This window comes from Carassius auratus, chromosome 21 (genome assembly GCF_003368295.1).
Source record: "Carassius auratus strain Wakin chromosome 21, ASM336829v1, whole genome shotgun sequence".
NCBI lineage: Eukaryota > Metazoa > Chordata > Actinopteri > Cypriniformes > Cyprinidae > Carassius > Carassius auratus.
This window is the reverse complement of record NC_039263.1, coordinates 12869759-12895940: the sequence shown is the minus strand read 5'-3', so window position 1 is coordinate 12895940 and position 26182 is coordinate 12869759. Positions and strand designations below refer to the sequence as shown.

General features: G+C 37.8%; 5 protein-coding genes across 7 annotated transcripts in view; 1 reads left to right on the top strand and 4 right to left on the bottom strand.

The window, feature by feature from the left end:
- LOC113038571 (connector enhancer of kinase suppressor of ras 2-like) overlaps nucleotides 1-4418 on the bottom strand; it is a 37980-nt gene extending 33562 nt beyond the window's left edge. For both annotated transcript variants that reach the window (XM_026196082.1, XM_026196083.1), the window contains exon 1: nucleotides 3833-4418. In XM_026196082.1, coding sequence (XP_026051867.1) covers nucleotides 3833-3896 — 64 coding nt within the window. In that variant the 5' untranslated portion in view covers nucleotides 3897-4418. The remainder of the gene's footprint in view (nucleotides 1-3832) is intronic.
- Nucleotides 4419-6615: 2197 nt separating this feature from the next.
- On the top strand, nucleotides 6616-11478 carry LOC113038568 (NLR family CARD domain-containing protein 3-like). The gene is made up of 7 exons (XM_026196077.1): nucleotides 6616-6883; nucleotides 7660-7861; nucleotides 8072-8173; nucleotides 8424-8519; nucleotides 8987-9113; nucleotides 9198-9438; nucleotides 9517-11478. The coding sequence occupies exons 2-7, from the start codon at nucleotides 7713-7715 to the stop codon at nucleotides 11097-11099; spliced, it is 2298 nt and encodes a 765-aa protein (XP_026051862.1). The 5' UTR covers nucleotides 6616-6883; nucleotides 7660-7712; the 3' UTR covers nucleotides 11100-11478.
- Nucleotides 11479-11496: 18 nt separating this feature from the next.
- si:dkey-17e16.9 (hydroperoxide isomerase ALOXE3) lies at nucleotides 11497-16722 on the bottom strand. The gene is made up of 15 exons (XM_026196078.1): nucleotides 16180-16722; nucleotides 15867-16020; nucleotides 15539-15743; nucleotides 15072-15153; nucleotides 14858-14980; nucleotides 14682-14785; nucleotides 14390-14562; nucleotides 14158-14301; nucleotides 13340-13537; nucleotides 13068-13154; nucleotides 12826-12995; nucleotides 12523-12644; nucleotides 12335-12435; nucleotides 12069-12239; nucleotides 11497-11974 (listed from the first exon to the last, which is right to left on the bottom strand). Exons 2-15 carry the CDS (start codon nucleotides 16014-16016, stop codon nucleotides 11795-11797), a joined length of 2010 nt encoding a protein of 669 aa, XP_026051863.1. The 5' UTR covers nucleotides 16017-16020; nucleotides 16180-16722; the 3' UTR covers nucleotides 11497-11794.
- A 152-nt stretch (nucleotides 16723-16874) lies between these two features.
- On the bottom strand, nucleotides 16875-17760 carry LOC113038570 (28S ribosomal protein S12, mitochondrial-like). 2 transcript variants are annotated; one of them, XM_026196081.1, is made up of 3 exons: nucleotides 17602-17760; nucleotides 17426-17499; nucleotides 16875-17334 (listed from the first exon to the last, which is right to left on the bottom strand). In XM_026196081.1, the coding sequence occupies exons 2-3, from the start codon at nucleotides 17472-17474 to the stop codon at nucleotides 16952-16954; spliced, it is 432 nt and encodes a 143-aa protein (XP_026051866.1). In that variant the 5' UTR covers nucleotides 17475-17499; nucleotides 17602-17760; the 3' UTR covers nucleotides 16875-16951. The 2 variants fall into 2 exon arrangements, with proteins under 2 accessions (XP_026051866.1, XP_026051865.1); XM_026196080.1 differs by having other exon boundaries at nucleotides 17426-17493.
- Nucleotides 17761-20853: 3093 nt separating this feature from the next.
- Nucleotides 20854-24847, bottom strand: LOC113039187 (neuronal PAS domain-containing protein 4B-like). The gene is made up of 8 exons (XM_026197076.1): nucleotides 24586-24847; nucleotides 24020-24174; nucleotides 23820-23922; nucleotides 23419-23710; nucleotides 23221-23330; nucleotides 22975-23110; nucleotides 21054-22435; nucleotides 20854-20960 (listed from the first exon to the last, which is right to left on the bottom strand). Exons 1-8 carry the CDS (start codon nucleotides 24758-24760, stop codon nucleotides 20935-20937), a joined length of 2379 nt encoding a protein of 792 aa, XP_026052861.1. The 5' UTR covers nucleotides 24761-24847; the 3' UTR covers nucleotides 20854-20934.
- Between the last annotated feature and the right edge of the window lie 1335 nt (nucleotides 24848-26182).

Sequence of the window (26182 nt, the reverse complement as noted above, 5' to 3'; positions counted from 1 at the left end):
GTATGCAGGGCTGTAGATGTAGACAGAGGTCAAATACATAAAGATTGTTCTGAAGCACTTTCATAAATACAGCAGCACATAATTCTGAGACACACACAAGTAAAATGATTGCAGTCCTAGTCAACATATTGTGTGTGGCTCAGTGAGGCTACGTGGGCAGCATATAGCCATGCACACTGATTATAGGTTTACTGTACTACGTGCTGCCTACACATGCTGTGTTAGCTTAATAAATGCTGCTAAAGGATAGTTATGAATTTTGTCACCATGTATTCATCCTAATGCCATTCCAAATCTTTCAGAAAACACACAAAAAATATGTTTAAGAATGTTCACGCTGCACTTTTGCATACAATGAAAGTAAATGGTGACCGAATGCTACTAATCTCCAAAAATGACAAAAAAGTAGGGTTGGGCTAAAAATGTTGATTTTATTTAATGCATGTTTAAAAAAAACCTCTAATACTACTACTACTACTAATAATAATAATTGGATAAAAACAATTAATTATACCATTAAAAAGTTATTATAACATAACTATAAAAACTATGTCAGTTTGAACATTTAATATTATAGAAATATTATAGAGATTTACTAGGGTTCCCTTTATAGTTTAAAGGATTAAGGTATGGTCACATTTATCAATACTCTGTGAAATTTCACACATGCCATGGCAAATGCCATTCATTTAAATAGAAATCATTGCAATTGGGAATTTAGCTGACATTTAAGTAGGTAACACAAATTTGCGGCACTGACCAACACTAAACTGCTTGATTTGAAAGTGATTTCTGTGTGAGAAGTGCCTCATACATTGCTAAAATATATAGTTTTCGACTAATACATAGAAATGTAACCTAATCTCTCTCCCTCTCAATCTCTCTCTGTCTCACACACACAAAACTGCATTAATAACTGCATTAGTCTGTTTTGCATCGTGGCTATACATCACCACCTCGGACCATTATTTTCTAAGAATTCCATTAATTTCTAAGCCTGTTGTCAATTATTTCTTACTTAAAGCCCATTTTAATCCTGAATGTAACTTTAACGAATTACTTTGTTTGTTGATGTAACTGTAATGAATTACAGTTACCGTTTTTTTTGTATCCTTATTCAATATAACGCCGTTACAAGTATTCCGTTACTCCCCAACCCTGCCTAAATTTAAAAAATGTGACCGCATAAATTTTTTCCCCATGAAATGGAAAAAAAACTGCTGCCTCTGATATATATTCAAATGAATCGATACTTAATCAAGATTGGAACCGAACTGAACCGCAAACAGAACTGGATTAAATTTAATTTGATTTCAATCGAATCATGAAATCTATCTGTGTAAACACCCATCCTTACAAAACACACAACAAATGCGTTACAGAATATATATGAATCAGAAAAAACTAATCAAATGATGACAGAATTGTCATTTTTTATTAAACTCTCCCTCTTTAGTTGTGCATGGATTGAGTATTTGTGTGCGAAACATTGAGCTCACTGTTGCACGCTGCTGATCAGAATGATCACACGAATACAAACAGACACTATCAGCCCATGGGGCTTTAACACAGCCTTACACTGATACGCACACATAAACACTTTATTTTCTGCTCCTCAGTGTGTCTCAGCAGCTGATACAGCAGCTTGCGGGGTTTCGTTCTGCACATAACAGACAGATGCCAGTAAAATTCTCCAGCTTTTAAAAGCAAAGCATTGCCCAGGTCTAAAAAAACGTCTGAAGCTTCTTAAAATTATCTGTGACCCTCAGGAGAGGTTTACTTACAGAGTGACGGTGTGTACTTGTGAGCATGCTTTTAGTGTACTAACAGCATAAGAAAGCCTCTGTGGCATCCCGTTAGGGAGTAACACCACCTCACTATAATTCTTTATGATTCCTACACTTCCTTGTCTTCTTGCATCTTGTTAATCCTTCCTTAACTGTTTAGGTTTGCACAAATATAAGGATGTTTGTACTTTATACAGTTCCTTGCCTTTAGGTATTTGACTACATTTGTTTATTGCATGTATAGGCTGTGATCTAATGTGCATCAGCCATATTCCTGCCTATGAGCAAAAAATATAAATGAATAACATATTAAAGCATAGTTTATTATAATGCATATGAGCCTTCACCTTATTTACCCACTCAAACACATGACACGCCATCTGAAACAAAACAAAACTCAAGCCAAGACATCCACACAACAAGATAACACGTGCAGGCAAACAAGTGCACACTGTTGTTCGTTTAACTGAAGCTGGTTACGACTGAAAAGCACACCTGCAGTCATATTCTCACACAAGCATACACAATGAAAGACCGAATTCCTATCTTCACAGGGAGGAATGAGATGGAGATGCTGATCTACCTTTTTCAAAAAACATAATTACTTAAAGGAAAAACATTCAGCCAAGTAGAACATTTTCCTAATTTGAATTACAAATGACTGTCTTCCTGTCTTTTCTCACTTCATCTAGAACTCCTGAGCTAAATAAACCAGCAAATTACACCCAAATGATTTTTCTCGAAGGGCTTCACCTTATCTAATGCCAAAGATATTTAGTGCTGTAATAGACCTAATGTTGTTGTTCCATAATGAGACCGTTTCCCAATCACATCCTCTTGAACAAAATCAAAGGACAGGATGTCTGTGTTTAATGTTGTATAACCAAATTCTGGTAAAGGGATCATTCGACTGCCTTTCATGCCCCTCTAATTTTGTTATATAATAGAAAATGGGACATAAAAATAAAATAATAAGAATGCTTTGTTGACGTGTTCATCTGTTTAAGCTGGCTTTTTTTTTGGGGGGGGGGGCAGAGAAAGCTGCAATGTGGATTAGACCTTTTGCATTTAATAAAAAAAGTACCTTAAAAAATCATACAATAAAAACTGGAAATATATAAACAGGACAATATTTGTAATTTTGCCACTCCAATCATTATACGCTGAATAAAAAATTAAAAAATCGGGGGTAGAAACAATTTTCAGCATTACTTCATCATTAGCCTACTAAGTAAAACCGCAAGTAACACATTCAAATAAACATTACAAATAGGAAAAGGTATTTTCTTATAAAACGTACTCAAATAATTGTTTTATTTATAACTTAAAAAATATTTTTAAACTGCATATTTTGTATGTAAAATACATACTTTAAAGTAAAATAAAATGGCAACCAAATTGTAAAATAACATATTTGGTTATATTTTGTATTATTTAAACAGTTATTTTCTTACCTTTTATGCATATGGGTGTGTATATGTTACAGTGTGTTTCTTACATTATTATAGTGGTGTGGCATTTGTGTGTGTGTGTGTGTGTGTTTATTAGACTATGCTCAGGAAAAGACCCATTTTCATGAACTTTAAGTGACTATGGAGGGGCCATCAGCCTGTGACTGCCAGAGGGGTCCCAGCTGATCACTCGGCCTCCACGTGACCCATCACTTTACATTCTGCTTGATGAGATGACGTGACTACTCAACCAACTTAATTCATTAATATAATAAACGAATTATAATACCTTTCTTTCACGTGTACTGCCGACATTAACATCTGGTAATAACAGCCATTGCGATAAGCTCAATATATGACAGACTATATCTTAATGGCTTGACAGCTTGAATGCGCGCACTGTCGCGCCTTGATACACAGTGATGTTTCTTCAAAACTAGTTCAATTAAATCTTGCACGCACGCAAAGCCTGGACAAACATGTGACATTTGCATTTTATAAACGCAATGAATGTTCGCATGCGATTCTAATTGGATGGTATACTGTATTCTACTCCATTGTTACAGCTAAATACATACGAATGTAAATGAATACCTTTCATCCAGTCGACCACCTGGCTGGTTGACCACCTGCTCACAGGTTCCATGACCAGAGCCATCGTGGAAGTTTTTGCAAACGCTGCCAAACAACGGTGCGAAAGCAGCTCTTCGGCGCACTCAGGCAGATTTCTGCCCGTTTTACACCCGCTGCATGTTTATCCTGCAAATTCTGCTCTGGTTTTTGCAAACGAGGCGTTGGTGGTCTTTCAAGTTCAAAGCATTGCTCTGCATTCCTTCGCTGTGGTCTTTGTCAGAGAGCTGTCAGAATAACGTTATATTTCGCTTGCTCTCGCGCGAGGTTTTATCCTCCTTTCTATCATTTTCCCTCACGATGCCTTTAATATCTCAATTCCTCATCCCATATATCGAGCCATAGACGTCAGACAAAGGTGAATTCACACAGCTGTGTGCCTCGTCTCAAGCTGTTACCAGTAAACAGTAGTCTTGCACGCGCGCCCCTCGCGCACACTCGTATGACTCGCGCCTCGTCCCTTCTTGCCAGTCGTTGGCTCTGGCAAATGAGCCGTCATGAGGGCCAAGCAGCGGAAACATCTCCATAATTGAGCTGTGTGCAAACCAGAGTATTAAATACACCCTTACAGATAACATTGGGACTGGAATGCTCTATTATTTTATTGTGCTCCCCAAATCAAATGAGTCACTGTTTATTGGGAAAGCAGCTTTTATTTCAGTGCTTGAATGATTTGTTTTCCCCTAAATGATCAATTATTACTTCTTACTTAAAGGGGTAGTGAAAATAATATCTGTGGAGCAAAAAAGGAGATGCTGAAAAGAATAACAGTCTCAGTCACTATTCGTTTCCATTTTTTTTTTCATTTTTTTTCCCCAAATAAGATGCAATAAAAGTGAATGGTGGCTGATACTGTCGGACCCTAACCACTCTTTTTGTGTCTTCAGTGGAAGAAAGTCATATGAGCCTGGAACAACATGAGGGTGACATAATTTACATTTTTGGCTGAACTATCCCTTTAACCCATCATGCATCTAAATAATAATTCATATTCATGTAGTTTTAGATATGTATTCAATTGAATGCATTATTAAAATCTTTATTTAATGGCATTTCCATAAAAACATTTAATGCCTGCTTTAATCACAACTGAAGTGACCGTCATTTAGTTAATCTACATGATTATTAATATTTATGTAATGTAATGAAGATATGCATTCAATTTAATAAAATCTTACTTAATGTTTATTTTTCCTTTATTTATTTTTTAAGTAGATGTTTTAAATGCCTGCTGTCCTCAAAACTGAAGTGACCTATAGTCCAGGCTTTGTGCATGATCATTCAAGGGGAAACGTGCAATGCCGTCGGCTGACTTTCATGCCACTAGCCTGTCCCAATTAAGCCCTTTTTCTTTAAAGAAACACAGTGCTCAACAAAGACAAATCGCTGTGATGTGAAGACAAGTCAGTTTGGTTTATGTAATGGGATAGTTTACCCCAGAAATGAAAATTCTGTCATAACTTACTCACCCTTTTGTTGTTTCAAACTTACTTTCTTTCTTCTGTCAAATGTAAAACAAGATATTAAAAAAAAAAAGTCTTAATGTTAATTTGTCCATACAAAGGAAATCAATGAAGTTGATCCTTCAAAATATATTTTTGTTTTGTTTTGTACATGTGTGTATGTGTGTGTGTTTCTCAGAAAGACAGACATACAGGTTTAGAACAACAGGGTTGTAAATGATGACAGAATTTAAATTTTTGGGTGGAGTGTACCTTTAATTCTTTGTTAATGAATGTTTACATTACAGCATTAGATTACAATTAGATTCCATGCAGATCTGAAATGTTATTATATGGGGGGGGGGGGGGGTATATTATGTATGTATAACACTAATTTAACTAAACAATTTACAGACATATTAATTCATGCATCTCAATCTGAGACATAAAATAAATGATTACCGGTACCTAAACAAATGAACAGAGATGTATTTCACAGAGTGCTTTATGTTGATTCACATCTCATGGGAACAAAAGGGGAGTGTGCATTGCTGACAGATGTTGAGATTCCTTACAGCCTTCAGGGGTATTGAAAGAAGCTTTTAAGGGACAAGGGGAGGAGAAGGGATCAAGGTTCAAGAGCTGCTCCATTAAGACTCAGACTCACCATCTGCAGCTAGAGGTCGGGGCTTAAACATCTACAGCAAATCTACAGCATATGAGATCAGTGCCATTCACAGTGGGACTTCAGGCCTTTTAAACATAGAAACAACACAATCTCAAAATGGGCTCCTTCACCCCAGTGGTGTCAATAGGGTATAAATCAAGGGTCTTCTACTTTTTTTCCAGACAACAGCCCCTTAGTGCATAGAAAGACAGTACAGGCACTCGCGTTTCCTATTTTATAGGTAAAAATATTTTGTAGCTTTTAATTTTTGTTTGGCTATTGTCAGGCCTCTGTTGAAGTCCTCTGGTATACAGTAGGTGACAAGATGTGCCATGAGCAAAATAGAAAGGGAAAATGGGGAAATGAAAAAGAGGGAAAATACACTATACTAAACTTATAATATTCCTTAATCCTTAATATAATTTTTCTTTAAATTCCATGATATTCCTTAATGAAATACACATATTTGTAGAATAAAAAAAAACACAAATATAAACCTTTAAATTACAGGCTATTTAAGAATACACAATGCTCTAAAAATCTTTATCTGTTCCCAGAGACACATATCACTGGTCTGTCTCTAACAACTACAAAATCTACGTCACTAAATATTCTTACTGCTGTCTCTTTAAGAAAACAGGGAAGTATACATCCACAACTTCAAACCGAAAGTGATCCTTATCAGATACTTCTGATGCGCTTTATGTTAAACTTTAGCATATACGGTCTTGTATTGGGTTACGGGCCCAGGAATCATAAAACATAAAATTAATTCATGCTAAACAATTAAGCCACATAAAGTTAAGCAACCGAGTTTGTTCCGTCTTCCGCATTTTTTCTTTGTGTGTATCCAGGCGTGAATCGAGAGGACTGCGGATTCAGGAGCATTGCTACAAAAAAAGCAGGGTAAAATCATTAAACATCCACTATAGCTACACTTCATTGTGTCTCTGAAGCTCTTATTATTATCATACTGTATATGCACACTCACTTGACTACATATAAGGTCCTTTAAAGAGTACACAAAAGGTTTATCGTAGTCTACAAGGTGGCCAAATATTGACTTTTCTCTACAGTATAATTATTTTCTCCCATTTTTCAAGTATTCGGGTTTAATATGGTTGTTGATGTTGTTGTTTCACACTGTAAGATCCGGGCTAATGTTTGCATGTTCATGAGACCCTACAACTTTGACTGGACCAGTATAACTTGTTTTAATAACTAGCCTACTTATGACGGGGAGGAAAATCAATTTTTGCTGTGTGTAGCCTACAGTCTTAAACCCTAAACCCAAAGTTAACGCATTTTCCACCACTGTTATTTTTTTCCTTGCAATCCCTAAAAATAAAACATCTGATTAACAGAATGTATCAGAGCGTACACAGCACATGAATATTTAATTACACAACCACCGAGGCGGCTTATGATTGGCTGTCAGTTGCAGAACAGCTCACTCCCATTCGAGCTCCATTGTTTCACAATGCATATATCACTGTAACAGCAAATTGCTCTAAACCCCTTATTAAACCATGGTTTATAAAGGGTTAAACCCTATTCTAAAATATATATCTTTAGGTTTAGCGTTCATAACGCAATACTGCACTCCTTCCACAGCAGCAATGCACCGGTTGCTCAAATTAAAGCATTGAGATTTTTCAATATCTATGTATCGCTTTTATCAGGATAACAACGGCTAGCTGTTTCTGACAAGCGGGGGAAACGTTGTAAATCCGAGATGGATGACGACGCAGTAGACATGGCGTCAGACAACAGTCTGCCTTTGGGAATCGGGGCTTCCGCCTTCGGGAGTGAAAATGGGGATGAAGAGGACGTGATTCCTCAGAGGACACTTCCCTTCACCCTCGGATTCTCCGGTCCTGTGGGGTAATATGGTTTTCGTGATCTGTTATTGTAACAGGGATCAGCAATGTTGACGAACATGTCAGACGCATGCGTGATTGTCTGTTGTGTGAGTGCGACACCTGCTGATAAGATCAGGAATACGCTGTAGTCAAGATGGTATTTATAGATGTACAACTACTTAACTTACCATATTTTTATTTTTCTGTCCTTTATATCGATTGTTCTCACCAGAGAGTACGTGGACAGAGCAGAGTCCCCTGCAAACAGTTATGCATCCATGCAGAGTGACAGCTGGTCAGAAACAAGGGACGAGCATGGACCCAGTTGCACTCAGTAAGTTTACTTAATCTTCATTTCGCCCTCAAGACTAATTTTACTTATTTATTTATTTTAGATTATATAACATATGCTTTGGGACAGGTTTTATGTTTTGTATTTGTCTTTCCCTAGCATTTAAAAGAAAGGCTTTTATTAGTAGCCTACTGTAAGAGTGAAAATGATACTTTTGAAAGATTGAAAGAGACTTTGCTCTCTGTGTGCTTAAAGGTGTCATTCTTGTAAGTCAACTATTGACTTTCTACAGGGTTCAGTTGCACAGACGGGACTCATCTGCTTCTAGCAGTGAAGAGTTTAATAGTGATGATGAGGATGTCAATATGGAGGGCAATGCTGAAGAAAGGTGAGTGAAAGTTACATGATGCATCCGATCCATTACCATGGTCATACAATACAGCGGTATACAATTTAGAGGTCATAATAAATACTATGTTTGGCATGGGTGTTGACCACTCTTTGATGGGCAGATGATCCATATTGTAAAAAAAAAAAAATTAATTGAATTTTAATCCAGGCCTATAATATTTCACCATATTCACATAATTAGTTACTGTAGGATGCTTACATTTTAATTAAAATAGTAATTATAGAGATCATATATAATACATAATTTTCATTCTTAGAAAACATTCATTAAGAAATATATAAATCAGCATATTAGAATGATTTCTGGAGTAATGGCTGCTGAAAATTCAGCTTCCCTTCACAGTAATGTTAAATAAAAAAACAACAACAGAAAAGCGTTATTTTAAATTGTACTAGCATTCTTTCATCTAAATATTCTAAAACATTCTTTCCTTTTAAATTAAGCACAAGGAAGAAGAGCAAGAAGGAAGGTGGTGTGAAACAACATGTTCCTGTTCCTGTAAAACCAGAGTTGGTAGTAGATCCAAATGAGAAAAGGCATCCAGCAATGACGGTGGAATTTGCATTTAAAGTGAGGCCTACAACCAGTGGTCATTCATTCAAAGCAATAACAATATTTCCAGTGCCTTTCTCTAACATTCTTGCTATATCACAGGCCCTCACAAGCTGCTTAAAGAAACTTGCAGAGGACGAATTAAAGTACTTCAAAAAACTGCTGTGGGATCGCTATCCAGAGCGCTTCCGTGATCCGCTGGATGGACTTGATCTTGTGGATCTGGTGGATAAGATGCTAGAGCTTTGCAATATTGAGATCTCTCTGAAGATCACGCTGGCGCTCTTTAATATCATGAACTTTAAGAAGCTGGCTGAATATCTGCTAGGACTATGCAAAAGAAGTAAGTTGTATGATTTTGTCCTCGCCAAAACATTTTCAAACCGTTGACTTAAAAATCTCTCCTTTTGATGTTCCGCAGACGAAGTGCGCTACGAACTGAAATTGACTTTGAAGAGGAAGTATGAGATGGTATATGAGGGTTTTAATCAACAAGGACAACCCGTCCCCTTTGAGTCGGTCTATACAGACCTTTACATTACCGATGGTGTCAATGCATCAATCAACAGTGAGCACGAGTTCAGATCAAAAATAGAAGTGCTTGAAGAGACTGGCAGAGTCAACAGGACGCCATTAACAGGAAATGACCTATATATCCAGCAGAATGTCAGGTCAAGGCCCGTGAGGTCGGTGTTATCCAGAGGAGTCCCAGGATGTGGCAAATCATTTGCAGTGCAGCGCTTCATCCTCGACTGGGCGGATGGAAAAGTCCACCCAGATGTTTTCTTTCTTATTCCTCTGCAGTTCAAGGAGCTGAATAAGATGCTGGAAGGAGAGTATAGTCTCATGAGTCTAGTCAGCACCCTCTATCCAGAGATGAAGGAGGTAGACACTCTCGAATTCGAAGGCTGCCTGGTAATGTTCATATGCGATGGCCTAGATGACACCCAAATCCCATTTAATTTCCGGAAAACGGTGTATTGGTGTGATGCGACCAGGCCTACGACTGTGCAAGTGTTGATGACCAACCTCATCAGGGGCAACCTGCTCTATGACGCCTACGTGTGGATCATTTCTAGGGCAGGAGCTCTGGATGTGATCCCAGCACAACACGTCCACCAGCTTCTGGAGGTCCGTGGCTTCACCGATGATCAGAGAGAGGCCTATTTCAGAAGGACGATCGCAGATCCAGACCTCGCTGAGAAGGTGATTGCTCACATCAAGTCTTCTAAGACGCTGTTTATTATGTGCCACTTGCCGCTGTTCTGCTGGGTGGCATCTAAAGTGTTGCAGCAGCAGTTCCAGTCTCTTCGATCCTCGGCACAGCTGCCCAGAACTCTCACCAATCTGTACACTATTATGCTCCATGGTCACACTCTAATATCCGTTGAGAAGCTGAAGAACGACCCCACCGAGGAGACCAAGGATCTTACTGCTGATCAGCTGCTCATTAAGCTCGCAAAACTGTCCTACAACATGCTTGAGAAGAATAAGTTTCAGATTGAGAAAGAGCACTGGGACCAAGTTGGATTGCCGGAATCCTACCCTGCCATGGCCTGCACTGGACTCTGCACAGAGTTTTACAGAGAGAAGTACATGATCTACACAGAGAAGGTGAGCTGCTTCGCTCATCCGACCATTCAGGAGTACCTTGCAGCTCTTCACGTTTTCTATTGTTTCAAGAAACATGGACGGAATGCCCTTGAGCAGAGCAAGCTGAGCAAAGTCTTAAAGGTTTCCTTGACAGACTTACTCAAGAGTGCGGTTGACAAAGCATTAAGCTCCAAGAATAGCAACTATGATATCTTTCTCCGCTTTCTGCTGGGTTTGTCTGTGGAGGCCAACCAGGAGCTGCTCAAGAACATCCTGCAGACCTCCTGCAGCTCTAGCCAGAATGCACGAGACGAGACAACTCGCTACATTAGTAAGAAAATCAAAGAAGGCCACTTTCTGGAAAAGACTGAAAACCTTTGGCGGTGCATTGATGAACTTAACCCACAATAACACTGGGATGAACTTCTGAGAGAGATGCTGTTGCATTGGCTCGTGCTAGAAGTGTGAGGTGGTAGAAATATCATCTGTGATGAATGCTTACCATCCAGGTCTTGTAGTGTCTTCAGGATGCACTTTTTTCAAACAAATTCTGTATACAAATAAACTATAATGTTAACCAGTGTTTCTTGTGTGTGATTGCATTGGGATATTGCTAATGCAGCTTTTGTATTCAATACTATCAAAATAAAATGTAGATTACTTGACACAGTTTACATTACTTTAAATTCTAAAAAGAACAATGCTGTGAAAGTATATACATTTGAAGTGATAGCATTAAAGGGAATTATCAGATCTAAAACACACTGTAAAATAAAGACCTTTTTAAAAATCTGTGTTGCTGCTTTTCTTTTAATATGTTTATTTGTAAAACATTAGTATTGACAAGTGAGAATTAAAAAAAGTAGTTTTTAAAATATATTTGTTCAAATTTTAATCTTGAATCATTTAGAAATTTTAGATGTTTCAAATCAAATCAATATTGACAATCTACAATGAACACAAAGTTTAAAAAACGTATATTTATCTGAATATTACAGTATATAGCAAGTAAATATCCTACATTTAAATATAAAAATGATTCTACAATTGGTTTATATTCAGTATAAGTATATTAAAACATGATGTTTTAGAAGTCTTCAGTCAAATCAAATGCTGACACTGTTGCTGATGTTCCCGGGACACATGTATGTGTAAGGCACTTGTAGCCCTTTGTTTCTATCATTGATGGACTCACTAAGAAAGGACAGTTCTGCTTGAAAATCTCTGATCCTTTTTTGGGGAGCCATCTTGCAAAAGTAATCCTCCGGGTATTGCCCGAGTGGAACCTGCATAAAAGATTAGAGATGATTTGTAAAGATTTTCATGTACGATATATGCAGAACATGGGATAATCCAATCAGTTGAGTAGGAAACACTCACTAAATCTGATGAGGGTTTGCTCAGGAGCCAAAAGACTGATACTAGATATGCAGAGGTGTTCATGTCAGGGAGGGTGTCAAGCAGCGTGTTTTTGTCTGAGCGTCCCTTAGACGTAGGAGGGGGTTGTTTTAAAGAGCCAGGTGAATTGGGAAACCAACTACCATAGTCAAACTAAGTGCAAAGATGTGGAGAACAAAATAGAATATATGCAACATATAATACATTTTAGAATAAGTAGAATCATTTTAAGTTCAATTTTCACTTACCTGTCCTGCTCTGAGAGCTGAATGTCGAGCTGAAACTGTAAAGATCACCATGGTCACAAATTTAATGACCTCCTCTACTGTGCTAAAACACTGAGGTATTCCTAAATGAGAAGAAAAGGAACACTGATGGTTAAAAAACTATTATGACGTCACAGCTGTGATAACCAAAGCTATATCATCTGATTCACCTGTGCTGCTCTGCTCAAGAAACCCATGGATAAAGATCTCCTCGATCCAGTCCTGGAGTTCAGTGTCCTGCTGCACATCACTGTCGCTCTGGTAATACAACTCCACCATGCTTCTTACAAAACTACCAACCCATACCAAAAGCAACAAATCCAACTGATTTGTTTTGCATACATTAAAGAAAGCCTTCAAGAAGCCATTTAAATAAACATAACATGATTTGATGCAAAACTGAGTTGCTATTCTATTTAGTTTTATTTTATTTCTGGTGCACAGATAGATAAAAAAAAATAAAATCATGTTACTCATTTATGAAGCTCCAGAGCCGACATCCATCCTCTCTGTAAAAGAAGTTGGGAATAGATTCTAGTCCACGGTCACTGATGTCTTCAGGCAAGCAGAGAGAGCTGTAGGTCAGGTCCGAAAGTGCCTTCCTCATGAGATTGGTCATCCCTTCATCTCCAATACTAGTATTCTGAAGCGAAGATTATTTAAGAAATCGTCTTTAAGTTCAAAAATGAAAATAAAAGCAATCCTGAATCAATACCTGAGAGACAGCTCCCTCAGGACCGAGAAGTCTATTCCGAATAAGGGTGTTTATCTGCAGGGTATAACGTGTGTGTGGCACCAGCAACTTTGAGAGAAACACATACATGAGTTGTGAGTGATGATTATTATCCAGTTTAATGCAAAATGTTATGCATTGTTCTGATGTTTACTGATGGACTGGAATTATTTATTTGTCCCATAATATGTTTTTGCAGACGTATTAAAGAAGTATAGCCCCAACAAACAGTGTACCACTCGTATCTTGAGTACCTTATGTATAGGGTGAGCTGCCGGGAGGTTTCTCATTAATGACACTGTAAAGGTCTCAGCCAGATGGGTGCGCAGATAGAAAGATGACTGATGCTCAAGACAGTCGGCGTTCCTCACATAGAGTTTGGCGAGCTGCCAGTCACACTCTGAGTCGCTAGGCAGGAAAACTGGATTGTCCTCTGATGCCTGTTGCTGCAACTGAAACACAGAATGGGAAATTCTTAATCATTTGCTGTAAAATTAATTATACAAGGATTGTTTTTTGTTTATTATGTTACTGACCATGTAAGCCACACATAAGTTTTGGATTGATTTTTTAAATATTTTTGTATTCAAATTTATACGTATATTTATGTTATATTTGATCTATTTGTTTGTATGTTTTTTTTTGTTTTTTTAATGAAAGTGGTTAATGTGGGGTTAAAAAAAATTTACGTTTGTAATAAGCTTTTGGTAATGTTTTGGCAAATATATAAACATAACAAAAATTAAAATAAAATAAATAAAATAATAAACTGAAATAAATGAATTTATCCCATTTCGTTCTTATGTTTTTATTTTATTTATTTTATAAAAGTTTTTTATTTATTTATTTTTATTTTTATTTAAAGCATAAAAAATAATTTTGTCAGATTTATATGCAAAAATAAGAAATATCCAGTGGGTTAAGAATAATATTTTACAATTCTTAATATATTATGCAATTTTGCGTTTCAAAAATTGTATTTAGAGGGCACTAACAGCAAGATGTACAAATGCCAGTATTAATGTCGTATTTTATAAGTTTAAGTTAATGAAACCCATCAAATGTACTGTACCTGGATGGCAATAGGCAGAAGTTTGCCCACTTGGTTCTTGTACAGAAGGCAAAGTGGAGCCGCAACATACTGCTGCTTCCCATTGATGAACTGAGTTGATAAATCTGCTAGCCTTTTATAGTCACATAAGAAAATGTTTTCTTGCTGTTGAGTTTAAAAAAATGAACAGATAATTGCATACATATTTTGAGAGCATGGAGTGTGCAAAAGAGCAAATTTGATATTGTTTTACCTTCATCTCCAGAGCAAGGTTAGTTCCACTCTCTAGAAAAGGCTGCACCATGCCATTAGTAACGGCAAAGTTCAGAGGAAGCTCAGTGCATCGACGGAGCATCATTGGATTGGAGCCATTTAGAAGCTGATATCCAAAAAAATCATCATCCATCCAGTGCTGCTGCACATATTCTATTATTAAAAGGTTGCAATAACAAAATTGACACAGTTAAACTTCATTCGTTTTACATCGAACACATCTTCTAGTCTCAACACATCTGTGAAAAAGATGACTTTAGCAGCTATCTTACCCGAGACAGCAGTTCTGGATGACCAGAAGGCACTCTTCATGTCTTCCAGTTGAACCCACTGATCCGTTTTTTTCACTAGTTTCTTCATTTTCATCTCACCAAGCCTGGAAGACACATTCATCATTAGTGTAAAGAAATGAACAGACAGGATTTACTAACACTTAGTAAAAACTCACGCAGTGGAGCAGTTGAAAGCTAAGTCCATGTCTTTAGTGAAAGAGAAGCGGATCACTGAGGGAAGAGACAGGGGCTCCTGAAATAATGCATGCTGTGGAAGACCTGTTTTAAACTCAGTCCACCTCGAGGAAGAAGAATGTACACAAAGAGTTACACTAAACCAATGAAGAGGCCACAAAATGATTGCAAAGACACATCTTGGTGCAAACTTACTGGTACACTTGTTTGTTAAGCTTTAGCTCATTTCCTCTATGCTCTTTCAGTTGTGAATATTTTTCTTCATAGATGTGTGTAGCTGTCAGACAATTTAAAAGAGTTACTGAAATGTAGACGGACAGAACATTTTTAAAGCAGTCCCTTATGCTCACCAAGGCTATACTCATTTGAATAAAAAAATCATGTTAAAATACAGTAATAAAGTGAAATATTTTTACAATTTAAAACAACAAATAACAAAGATAACAACAGACAACAAAGCTGCATTTTCAGCAGCCGTTACTTCAGTCTTCAGTGTCACATTCCTTCAGAAATCATTCTAATACTGATTTGCTGTTTAAGTACAATTCCTCATTATCAAAAACAGCTGTGCTGATTAATAGTTTTATGATAAACATGACTTTATAAAAAAAAAAAAAAAAAGAAAGAAAGAAATAAATGCAATAACAGATACGTATACAAACCTTTGGCCTCTCGCAGCTCAATCACTTCCCCGTCTCCCATCCAGCGATAGCATGGGAAGTGGATCACATCTTTCTCTGGGGTTCTTACATTCACCAGAGAGCAGAACCAGTCATTCTCTGGCAAGAACATGAAATGATTTTTCTCGAGTCGGACGAGCAGCAGGTTGGCGAGAGTGAACCTGGTAATCACTTTATACTTCACTCTCTAGATTTAATAAAAATGCCACAGTTAGAGAAACTGATGGCTAATTTCAGTCATGACCTTCCTGAGCAAATTTGAATTTTTGAAACTGTAAAAATTCATATAAGATGTTAAAAAATATCTTACCATTCCAGTTTTAAAGTCTCTTCCATAGCCGCCAAGCTTGGTCCGCTCACTCACTCCTTGTGTGCCAATCAAAGTAATGAATATATTGTCCAAAGTGCCTGCATGGGTCATGGAGCCTGTGGTCACCTCTACATCATATATGGCCTCCATGGCTCTGAGAATCAATACAGAGATTTTGTCTTGTTTTTTCTCGTTGACCGGTATAGGCTGGTGTTAATATTATTGTAAGCATAACCCTCGCTAAATATAGTTACATGTAAAATTACAGAACATACAAACGTATTTTAGCATGCACTTTCAAAGAAAAAAATACCTGTGGTTGATGTTGAATCACAGCCTGAGAGTTGTTGAAGTCAAATGAGGAAAACCTAAAGCCTAGTAGTTACAGGACCCTGCCAGACTGGTTTCTGGCTTTCCAATAGTGAAAAGCTCAGACCACTATTACGCAAAACGAACTGCTGATAATACTACGTGCTGTAGCCTTTCATAACGTGACATTCCTGCAGTAAGTATTTCCCCCATCAATGACTTTTGGCCCATTAAAACATTTACATGTACAGCTTACATGTAGTTGTTTTAGTTGCACTTACTAACAAGGTTTTACATAATTTTTACAAGTTCTTTACAGCAGGACTAAAATGACTGACGACTTCTCTGAAGACAACTGTTTCTTGTGAACACGATTTCTTTAGAATTAAATCATTTTTGGCATTGTTTGCAGTGCACAGCATGTTATATCAGGCATACAGATGACATTTTGTACAAAACGACAAACCAACTCAAAATCGGCTATTAAACAAGTTATTTAACATGTTCGGAAATAGTAAAAGTTGAGACAAAAACCTCTTGCTTCTGCCAAATAGAGTTGATCAGCAAAGATAACATTTCTTGCAAAACAAGACACAGAACCAGAAATACTACTTGAACAAACTCAGTGAAAATAACACTGCAGAATCAGATCACTGTTGGATTGGGATATCTGTATGAATTAAGCTTGACCATCATTACTTACATTTCAGACCGAGTTTATTTGTTGGTATCCAAGTTATTACAGTCATATATGCAGTTATACACATTTCTAGTAATTACTGTTTCTTCTTCACAACATGTGCACAGTCATATTTGCCCCTGACCACGGTGATTTTGACCCCTGGTAAGTCCTGTGTTCTGCCTCCTTGTATCAGCACCACATTGTGCTCCTGGAGGTTGTGTCCTTCCCCAGGGATGTACGCCACAGCTTCTTGACCGTTGGACAGACGGACTCGTGCACACTTGCGGTTGGCTGAGTTGGGCTTCTTGGGTTTCCTGATCATGGTCTTCAGCACTACTGCTTTGAGCTGTGGGTGCCCATAAGTGGCACTGATCTTTGGTCGAGGCGGGGGAGGTCTGCCTTTACGGTGCATCTGATTGAGAGTGGCCATGGTCCTGGTGAACACAGATCCAGACCAGAAAGGTGCAGAATGTGATGCTGCCAAAACGACACAATGTAAAGTAGCACCATTGATTTCAGTCATTTATTTTAGTAGGACATTAATCAAAATTCTGTTGCTGAGACTTACCCTGTAAAACAGACGACAGCACTGGTTTCAGACTTCCAAGAAAATACATTTTAATTCCCCTGTAGGAACTGTAATTACAAAATCAAATCATAAGTTAAGATATGTGTACAGGGTCACTATGAATGATGGTGATACACATTGTGCTAGTGTAAAATTATTCCTTTCGTTTAATTTACCTGTATGTACGTTATGCTAGAACAAAGTGTAAAAGGTTTCTTAAGTGCTGCCTTTAGTTCTCAGTCCAAGGAAAACAGGACGAACTCTTTCACCCTCACTGTTATGTTATCGACATGCGCGTCGCCATATTGAAAATGCATTGAACCTGAGGAATCTTCCTCGATCCTGGACCAGTGACGATCTTAAGACTGAACTGCTTAATAGCGCCATCTAGTGTGTCACTGTGGTAAATCTAGTACTAAATGTGTGTTTTTTTTTTTTTTACAAATAAATCAAAAGGTGATTTTAAGTATTTCTTATATAAATTGCCATTAATTCAAATAAATGCCATTTAATACAATTAATACTAAAAAAAAAAACCGATTTGAATACATTTCTTTTGTGATGAACACGTCTTAAAATATGAATTAGGAATTATTTAGATATTTTTGTGGGGCTTGAAGAAAATATTTCGGTGGTGTAATTTTCTGGAAGTTGTATAACAAGTTTTATTCAAGAATGAGAATTCTGTCATTATTTACTCACTTTCAAGTTGTTCTAAACTTGAATGAGTTTCTTCTGTTCTGTTGAACACAGACAAGGATATTCGGAAGAATATGGGAAAACAAACTGTTGATAGTCTGCATTTACTTCCATATATGGATTTCAATAGCGACCATCAACTGTTTAGCTACACATGTTCTTCAAAATATCTCCTTTTGTGTTCACATAAAGGAAAATTCATACAAGTTTGAAACAAATTTTGCGTAGGTCTAAATGCTAACTTTTTTTTATTTTTGGGTGATCTTTCCCTTTAATGACTTAAAAGGACACTTAAGTGTGTATACTTTCATGGCTGTGTTTCCTAACACACTTAAAGGTTAGTTCATCCAAAAATGAAAATTATGGCATAATAATGAGGTTGAACCACTGATGTCACATGGACTATTTTAACAATGTCCTTACTATCTTTATTAGCCTTTAAGATGTCTGCTACATTGCTGTCTATGAAGGTTCAGAAAGCTCTCAGATTTCATCAAAGATTTCTTAATTTGTGTTCTGAAGATGAACGAAGGTCTTACAGGTTTGGAGTGACATAAGGGCGAGTAATTAATGACAGAATTTTCATTTTGGGTGAACTAACACTTAAAGCACAAAAAGTGCACTTTACTGTAAAATTATATTTAATAATGTAAAATTAAAGGTGCCCTACACGTTGTGTTGTACACAATGCAATTAAGCATCCTACCTAAACATTACATTCAGTTTGCACCATACCGTATTCTTTTAAAGTACAATATTTTGATAATAAATTCTCTTTTTTTCACTAGCATTCTATACAGTTTCCATTAATGACCACTGAAAGTCAGCACTGAGCAGTCTTCACCGTATATACTGAAGACAATAAATAAAGTTTCATGTTGGTGCACTGCAGGCCTTCGTGAGTGGAGGAGAACTGAGGACATCTTCTCAAGCCCCAGGATAAAGACAGCTTGCCTACTTATTTCAAAGGTTTGTTGTGAAGTATATCTGCCAATATAATTCATTTGTTGAGAAAATTGTTCTTTTGATGTTGCACCCTGGCATTAGAGCTTAAGAATACAATTGTTTTGTACGTTTGAATAGTATACAGACAGTGTAGGTGGTTGTTTTCATCATACCCTAAAGAAAATAAGATGAGCGCATCTTAATTTTTGCATTTCTATTATGATTTAAGTGGGCACGGCCTGTTTGTGTGATGAAGAGCAAGAGAGCAGAGAAGGGAGAGATGATTTAAAGAGGTAAGGTGAGTCATAAGGAGAGAGGGTTCTAATGAATGGGATGGTATCAGTGAGAAAGCACAGATGTGTGAAAGAGGGAGGATGAAAAGAAATCCAGCTGACTGATTGGAGGAGTGGGAGGAAAGCAGGATGAATAAGCACCTAAAAGTGCTTGTGCACCTTCCAAGCTCTCCCCATTCCCTCTTTTCCTCCTCTTTTCACTCCCGTCTATTTTTATTCCTCTTCATTGCTGAAAGCGCATCATTCTCACAAGGACAGCAAGTGAGGACATAAGAGAGTTTTATTCAGATGAAACTCGTGGGGTTTTTCTGGGCATGGGGCGGTAAGTTGGGAGGGTCAGCGCATCACCGACATCGGACTCGATCAAAAAGGTGCGTAACTGGATAATTGAAAAGCAAACAATGATTTAGGGGAACTGGAGGTGGAGATTGCAAAAGGAAGATCTCGCTTCCCCAGCAACAAGAGGAAAAAATGGAAAGACAGGAAAGGCCATATAGGGTGTTATCGTGAGCTTCCAGGTATAATGGGAAAGTGTGGGCTGACTATTCACTGTACGGCAGTTTGTGGATATATATGCATGTTTGTGTGTGTGTGTGTGTGTGTGTGTGTGTGAGTGTAGGAGTCTAATTGTCTCCACTGTGCTTCTGAGTCAAGAGCATACGTCAGGAAAAATAGATAGCACCTCATCATCTGCGTCAGTCGGTCCTAGGAAACCATGGAGACACACTAAAAAGGCAGTGAATGAAAGGGAACAATGGAGGGGGCAGCAACAATGAACACACACCGATGAACCTCGCTTTGATGCATTTAATTGACTCTCATATACATATTTGGAAACAAGAGCACATCAAATTCAAGAATATTCATTGTGGACAAGAACAAATAATACATTGAATGCACTCTTAAAAAGAAAGGTTTTCACAGCAATGCATAGAAGAACCACTTTGGGTTCCTCAAAGAATTTTCAGTCAACCTTTTCTTAATTTCAAGAACATTTGTATATCCCCTAGAAAGAACCTTTCATGCAATTTGATGTTCTACAAGGAACCATCAATGTCAGTAACCTTTAGTTTTAAGACTGTAAGCAAATCCTATATTGTTCTACAAACAAAGGACAAAACATAAAGGAATATTGTCTATTATTAAGTTTTCTCTAAGGTTTTCATGCAATGGCACAATGAAGAGCAAATAGAAAGAGAGTATTGTAGGTAGGAATCAATCCTCTACTTGATCGTAGAACTCTACGATGGTTTAAAGATACACTTGTGATTCATAAACATATTAATTCAGTAAAACACAGACTTCACTATAAGTGAATACAATGTGGCAATTGCCTTAATGTTACTTTAAGTACTTTTCCCCAAAGTGACAGTCCAATATGAATAGGATGCATGTTCATGTGACTTCATGATATTGAAATATAAACATAAATAATCCTTTTTTACACACTTTTTTAAATCTTTTAAAATTAATTTTTTTTAAATGTTTTAAATCTACCACATTATCCCAGAAAAATAGCTTTGTAAAAGATGACAATATGCCATACTTCATTGATTAAGTCACAGACTTATGTTAAAACATGTGATCACTGGTTCCATCTGTAGGAAAGGAGAGAGAAAAAGCACAGTTTAGACACAAAAACTTTGAGATACTGACATGCTATAATTGCAAAAAATGCCACCCTTTCTCACCTTGGTAGAAGATCTGTTGCCCGCTTTGATGAGGGAGTTGATACAACTCATCTTGCTGCCTCTCGGCAGGAGTCATCGGGGCATCTGCCCCAAACACAGGTTCCATGGTGACCAGCTCCTCTAGGAGGGACTGAGCACAAGGCAGAGCAGGAGTGAGGGCAGGAAGTGCAGGGGACCCTGGGGCGGACATCGTCTCCACATCCTCGTCAGGTCTCTCGGCTTCCTGCGGCCCACCCCTGGCCATGCGTTTACAGTGCGTCGACTGGACGCTACAGAGGTGGTTTACAACATTCAGAGTCGCCGCCTCCTCCTCCGCGTGGACAGGGGAGCTGCGGCTCGGAGAGCACTGAGTGTAGGACGGCTCTGATGAGTAAGACGAGGGAGGTACGGGGGAGGTGGATGGCAGATTTGGAAGAGGGATGCCATCTACTGCTTTCTCCTCAAACATAAAGACATCAATGTGAGCCAGCGAGGAGTTTGGGCCCTCAAACGATGCGTGATGAGGGGGAGCCGATGTGTTTTGTGGGTGGCTGTGACAGAAACCTTCGGCTAAAGTGCTAATGTACTGAGCCAGGAGCGAGATCTCCATTCGTTCTCTTTCTGAATCATCTTCCCGAGGGAAGAAACTTAAATAGGGTTTTTTAGTCGGTGAGGCCTCGGGGGTTAAAAGGCCTTCTGGGTGATTGTGGAATGGGAAATGGGGGACGTCGACATACAGAGGTCCTCTGATCTCCGGAAGCACCATGAGAATGCATTCATCACTGCCTGGGCTGTCTGGAGTGGGCGGTAGTGTTTCGTATAGGCGTTTGCGGCAGTGTTGAGTGGGAAGGGGCACTGAGGTTATAGACTGCCTCATTTTGACTACATTGCTATGATCTGATTTAAAAGTCTCATCACCAAACATGAAACTCCCCCCTCCGAGTCTTGGGGTGTAAGGAGGTGTGCAAATGAACTCCTCTGAGCTTTGGCGCTTCGGAGGAGGTTTGAATGGAGGAAGGGGCGGTGGGGCGACATGAGTTTGGGGAACTGCAGAAAGACTTGGGATGTTGCTTAGATGTTCAGGGGAAACAGTCATGGCTGATCTCCACATCTGGTGACCACCATGAAGTTGTGGATGGCTCTCTTCATCATGAGAAAAGCCCTGAAGAGGGTCGAGTGCCATGCTGGTTGCAGAGGTGCTAGGGAGCTCCTCAGAGGAGCTCCGGCCAGAAGTGGTGAAGCTGAAATCAAAGGACTGGGAGGACAGGCCACCGCTGCTGGGTGTGAAGACCTGGTCCGGGCTGGACAGGGGGTCAGAGCTCTGGCGTGTCTCCTGGTACAGGAGAGCCAGCTGGTTCTGCTCTGAATACAACTGCTGACGCACCGACCAGGCTTCAGACTCACTGAGAGAAGGGTAGAGAAAATCACAGATTGTTTATTATTTTATAAATGTGTTTAAGATAGATTTTATGAAATAAAAATACTACTATTATAAATTATAGTATTTAAATATTTTAATTATAATAAAAAGTCTCAATAATAATAATAAATTGTATTAATAATAAATTATTGTTTTTATTATTATTATATTAACAACAACAACACTAAATATTACCATTATTAATTTTATGAAAGACAGTAAAAATTAAAACTATTTTTTATTTAATGTTAATAATACTTTATATTACCATTATTGAAAGTTTATTAGAAACATTAAAAATGATGTCCCTATCATTAATATAATAATAATATTATATACAATAATAATGATTATTATTTTACAATTATTATTAATAATTATAACAGTAATAATAATAATATATAAAAGTATGTCTAATCAAATTAAAAATCTAATTATTTAATAATTTTACTACAATTATAAATATAATTGTTTTTATTTTATAGTATATTAATTAAACTCAAAAGCTGGTAGCCTTTGTACCTTATAACATAGTTGTGGCTGTTGATGGGATATTCTCCAGTCTCCAGCTGAAGAACAATGTAAAGCCAGACCCATGAATGATCTGCTGCCTCTACCTGGACCACCATCTCCACCTGCCTCCCTCCACCTTCATGCACTGAAATAGGACACATTGGCCAATTAACAAACCACATGTACTAGACCAGATTTTTGATATATGGTTTCAAATTTAAAAATGAAAATAAATGAATAAAGTTGTGTACTCACACAGGGTGCAGTGTTGTGCAGAAGCATGAGAGAGATCACGAGGATGAATCAGACTGTACCATGAGCGAGAACGCAGAGTCTCTATGTCATAGCCGAGGTACAGGCTTACACTGTCAGAGGGAGACAACAGGATTATTCCCTCACTCTCAAATACATAATCATATACCGACAGGGACATCCACAGGACTCATACTGTACCTGTCCTGAGCAGCATGGATTCTCATGTCCCGGCTGTGTTGAGACTGGAAACAGGAAAGGAGGAAAGACTGCTCCGCAGGAGGGGTGGGGAGAGGATTCCTAGCTGACGAAACATGAGGGACACTGGACTCCAGCGGGGAGCAAAAACACACCCACACTGGATTGGAGGTCCAGTAGGAAGATGTGTGGTATGGAGGTGTCAGACAGCATGCCCGAACCAATGTCAGTTTGTTGCCTGATCCCTGTCTCCTTACAAACTTTGAAGTGCTGAAGCGGCAGCGAAAGAGACGGTCTATATAAAAAAAAAGAGTGACAAATTAAGGGATCATTTTTTACATCATGTACAATACACCTCAAAGTATTTATGTTAAAAGAAGGTGTCAAACAACAGTGTAAATTACCTGTGTCAGGTGTGGTGATTGGCACAAGGTTGCCTCTCATGATGAAGTGGTCGGCTGGGTCTATTATATCATACACGCTGTCACTCTGAGCCACCAGATCCACCTGAACGAAGCCCAAATAATTATTTTTAGCATGCACCAGTCCCTAACAAAGTACTACAAAGTAAAATTAACTGTTTATTTTACAATTTGTTTCTTACCATGGAATGGCCAAGGTGCTCTGCGACATTGTCCGATAGATACAGGAGTTTTCCTTCACTCGTCAGCACTAGGAGAAACCCTGGTAGTGTGTGCAGCAGATCCGACAGTTCTGGCAAAGACAGGACGCTTCCGCTCACGTCATGACCTGCTGCCACTGAACAAGACAAAACATTGAAATCTCAAAATAAAGATCTGCATATACATAGTACAAATCCTTAGTCTCAAGCAATAAGGAAGTAATCTAAAGAATCTAAATGGCTCAAAATCAGCACCATAGACAGAGACCAGCAACTTTCAGAACTCTGGACAGAGACAGAGATTCCTCAGAAATGTCTGTTTTATGCTTGTAAGATGGATAAAGGTTTTAAAATGATTTCGATTCAGCTTGTTATGTTCTTTAGAAAACCGTGTAATGGTCAATAACTTTTTAACCTTTCAAGAAAACTGAAAGCAAATACACTGAAGAGCTAACGCAACATCCATAACTTATATTCGAATGCCAACTCATGAACTCTGTATGATCTCTCAGTATAATGTTCAAAAGTCCTTGTTAAGTTAACCGTACCTTGAGAGAAAAAGACGGACTTTCTTATGTAAATGCTGGCTAGGGACATGATGTGAAGGTAGGAAAGACGAGCTTTGTCGGCATCTGAGATGGGCAGAAGATCTTTCAAGTTGCGAATTTCTGCGTTGATTTGATCCCTCCGAGCCTTTGATGCTCCTTTAGTGGACCGGTACATTTTGTCGACACCAAAAAAAAAAAAAAAAAGAAAAAAAAAAACGTTGGAAAGGATGAATAATCTGAGTAAAAACTGCCTGCGGTTAGAGCTACTCAGCCATCATTTGGGGCAGACGCCACTTCTTGTAAGTATCGGATAATATCTTTAAAAAAAACTACTCTGTAATTGAGAAAAACATTTTTTCTTTGCCCATATATCCTCTGTCTTCTCCTTAGTTGCACTGTTGGTATGCTATGGATCTCTAACGCTTTCGCGTGAAGCTTCTGAGGCAACATTGCCTCCAGATCCTTTATATAGAGGCGCCTGAAGAAATGTTGGGAGGGGGCGTGCATAAATGGATCTGAATCTGATCTCCAAGTATCTCTGCATTTTGCTGCTGTGATAGTGACGTAGGATGAATATGGGATCCCTTTCAACGCACAAAGCCAGATTTGGACAAATCTAGACGATGGCAGTTGTCCAAACTCTCCACCCTGTTGCGCGCTCAGAGCAGGCGCAAAAACAGAATTTGCTGCTAAATGCTGTTATTTGAGGACAGGGTTAAGAGTAAGAATTTATAGGCTATCTCATCTCAATGCATTTAAGTGATATGTTAATTGAAAACTGTAGATGCACCTGTGGTTATTGCTTCTTCATCAAAGTATCTAATTAGTAGGAGGCTGATAACTCACAAACAGCAATTAGCTACATCATGCCACCCCTGCGATGAAAATAGAAAGCAAACAATAACCACGATTAAGAAAATAAGTGTTTTATCCTACGACTACCCCCACACACAACATGATCGTTGAATTACAATTTTACAGCGAACTGCAGTTAAATCAAGAGACGGATCATGAATATAGGCTGTGGTGGGTCATTCCATATATATATATATATATATATATATATATATATATAAATTATATGTTGTAATATAATTTTAAGTTTAAACAAGCCATGTAGTAATATATTGTTATAATAAAAATACGATTAATTTTTAAGGTCATGTTCGATTTTTGTTTTGATATTTTTTCAAAATAGCATTTTTATAATAGCATTTTATATAATTTGTTTAACTACAGAAAATGATGGTAAGATCGCCCCCTACTGTCAAAGCATATTAAAACTAAGTTTTTCGAATACTTAATGTGTATAATAAAATACATTTTAGAAATAATAAAAGAGATAAAAAATAATTTTCAAATATTTAAACATATTTATACTTTTAATAAACAGGCCACAACATGTAGTCTAAGTCATGCATGGTTAAGCATTAAGTTGATATCGTTAACAGTATTAGCCTACTGATTATTAACAAATCAAATGTTATACTAGGAGTTTAAATCTCTTGAGAAAATCATTTCACATTTGAAAATTCAATATAACTCATATTCAGTGTTTCTATTTTCTTTCTCTTTTTTCTTAAACTTGCATGTGAAT

Coding starts and splice junctions, on each gene's coding strand:
- LOC113038568 (XM_026196077.1), top strand. CDS start 7,713: ATGGATGACGACGCAGTAGACATGGCGTCAGACAACAGTCTGCCTTTG. Junction 7,862..8,071: donor GGATTCTCCGGTCCTGTGGG/GTAATATGGTTT, acceptor TGTTCTCACCAG/AGAGTACGTGGACAGAGCAG. Junction 8,520..8,986: donor GAGGGCAATGCTGAAGAAAG/GTGAGTGAAAGT, acceptor TTTTAAATTAAG/CACAAGGAAGAAGAGCAAGA.
- LOC113039187 (XM_026197076.1), bottom strand. CDS start 24,760: ATGTACCGGTCCACTAAAGGAGCATCAAAGGCTCGGAGGGATCAAATC. Junction 23,923..24,019: donor AGCACCTTGGCCATTCCATG/GTAAGAAACAAA, acceptor GGCTTCGTTCAG/GTGGATCTGGTGGCTCAGAG. Junction 20,961..21,053: donor GCAACAGATCTTCTACCAAG/GTGAGAAAGGGT, acceptor CCTTTCCTACAG/ATGGAACCAGTGATCACATG.
- LOC113038570 (XM_026196081.1), bottom strand. CDS start 17,474: ATGTATTTTCTTGGAAGTCTGAAACCAGTGCTGTCGTCTGTTTTACAG. Junction 17,335..17,425: donor GCTGTCGTCTGTTTTACAGG/GTAAGTCTCAGC, acceptor TCGTTTTGGCAG/CATCACATTCTGCACCTTTC.
- si:dkey-17e16.9 (XM_026196078.1), bottom strand. CDS start 16,016: ATGGAGGCCATATATGATGTAGAGGTGACCACAGGCTCCATGACCCAT. Junction 15,744..15,866: donor GAGACTTTAAAACTGGAATG/GTAAGATATTTT, acceptor TATTAAATCTAG/AGAGTGAAGTATAAAGTGAT. Junction 13,155..13,339: donor CAGCTCACCCTATACATAAG/GTACTCAAGATA, acceptor TTTCTCTCAAAG/TTGCTGGTGCCACACACACG.